Consider the following 2,014-nt stretch of genomic DNA (forward strand, 5'->3'; position numbering starts at 1 on the left):
CTGGAGACTTGAATTTTTCGAACGAGGCCATTGCCCACTTGATCGAGTCCGCAGTGACTAATTGCCTAGCGGTTACCCAATCCGAGCGGGATGGCCTATGTTCGCTCACAGGTAGACATTGGTCTACCAGGAAGTGAGCACGCAGAAGCTCTGTCACCCGGTCCTCCGCGCTGGTCGTAAAAGTCCCGTCACTTCTTTTGATAGCTAGCTCCGTGTTAGTCTTCCCACTAGCCAGAGCCTTGTGCAGCCGCGCCGCTTCTGGTGTGGAGGAGACCTTTTCACAGAAACTCCTTAAGCTAGCTTGATTTGCTGACTAATCTCCTTATTGTAGAGGGTTAGGTAGTTCCTGTATTCTTCCCAGACCCCTGTACGTTTTGCCTTGTTGAATAGGCTACGTACCCTTTTCCTGAGGTCTGCAAGCTTCTTTGTCCACCAGGGACAATTGCGCCTATCTGCACAGCACTATTAGGGAGCAGGTACCGTTGTAAGCTTTAGTGATAGACCCGTTCAGTGCCAACACTCTGCTCTCTATTCCCGGGCCCGTAACGATATCATCGATCTGCCTCTTCCTTTTCAATTCATCCTGTAGCTTCTCCCTGAAGGCACTCCAGTTGGTCCTTCGAGGGTTGCGTCTTGGGGGAAGTTGCCTGACCTCAACCTTCAGTGCGAACTTTACAATTCTGTGGTCTGACAGGGAGGGCTCTGTTGAGACCCTCCACCAAAGACCCATCCATTTGCATGCTCGTTACTGAAGGTGATGTCCAGTACCTCCCTCCTGCTTATAGTTATAACGGTGGGTTCGCAACCCACATTTTCAATGGCTAAGTTACTACCTAATACATATTCTAATAGAGACTTACCCCTTGTGTTGCAGTCCGTACTTCCCCATTCTACATTGTGAGCGTTCGCGTCGCATCCGATAATGAGGGGCAGCCCGAACTTCGTGCAGTACTCCACTAGCCTTACCACCACTTCAGGTGGTGCTACTGCTGCCTCCCCTGGGAAGTAGGCTGATGCCAGGACGAAGACTCTGCCTTCCCAATATCTGGCCTGTACCGCCACCAAGTCCTGCGTCAGGAACTCTGAAATACAGAAAAAGTCGACATTATTCCGGACTACTATGCATGCATTCTTGGTCGCTCGCTAGAGAGGTCCCAGATTACCTTGTTGTGTACCGTCTTGGGGCCTTTGAGTCCCTCGAGGAGTTCCTGGGTGGAGGGTGGCCCGGGTTCCTGGGCAACCGGGACGTCAGCGGTTGTGACTAGCGTAGTCAGCTCAGCGCTTACGCTCGGTTGTTTTGCCACCTCGTCCACCTGCATCCTCTCCACCATCTTGTTTGCCACTGTTGTGTCCTGTTTGGACCCGCAGCCGCACGACTGGGTGACAGCCTTCCCTGCTCCCTGTGGTCACGGGTTTGTGCGGCCTCATGACCACCATGCTGAACCTGTAAAACAGGCGGAAGCTTGCAGCACAGACGTACCTATACGATTCGTCATCAATGTATAGGTACAATCTCCATCCTCGTAGGTCACCTTTTTCTTTTAACTGGCTGCTGATGACGCGCCAGGCCGCGATGCTAAGGCCCCAGTTCTGGTTCTTAATCAGCCCCAGGGTAAACTCGTACGGCTTGTCATTGCTGCGGGGGAGGAACATGGTCATCCTGTGCATGACCGGCAGATCCTCCGCCCTTTTTGCACAGAGGATAGGACCGGTTCAGCCTCCTAGCTTTGGGCCAAATTCCCAAAGCCAGTTGGCGGACAACTCGTCCATACAGTCCACCTGCAACATGCTACCTTTAAATTCTACCCCAAGGAAGGACGCCGCGTATTCATCGCCTCTGAATACTTCTTCCAAGAGRAGATTTTGGAGCACCGTGAGCTGCTCCGACTCCAGCGACTCCGCCGGATAGTTTTGAGGCAGTACAGCCATGCAGATACCTTTGACAGCATCCGCATACCTGCGCCGTCTCTCCTCCACCCGGGGGGAAGCGGTGCTGATGGTTGGCCTCCGGCCG

The 2,014-nt window shown here is 53.3% G+C and overlaps 1 protein-coding gene across 1 annotated transcript in view; it reads left to right on the top strand.

Moving 5' to 3' along the window:
- Positions 1-1,506, top strand: part of LOC108971734 — a 4,193-nt gene extending 2,687 nt beyond the window's left edge. Inside the window, exon 2 of the mRNA XM_018937991.1 lies at positions 1,148-1,506. Within this exon, the coding sequence (XP_018793536.1) occupies positions 1,148-1,506 (359 nt within the window). The remainder of the gene's footprint in view (positions 1-1,147) is intronic.
- The last annotated feature ends 508 nt before the right edge of the window (positions 1,507-2,014 follow it).

This window comes from Bactrocera latifrons, unplaced genomic scaffold, assembly GCF_001853355.1.
Source record: "Bactrocera latifrons isolate USDA-ARS-PBARC rearing strain unplaced genomic scaffold, ASM185335v1 scaffold_358, whole genome shotgun sequence".
NCBI classification, from domain to species: domain Eukaryota; kingdom Metazoa; phylum Arthropoda; class Insecta; order Diptera; family Tephritidae; genus Bactrocera; species Bactrocera latifrons.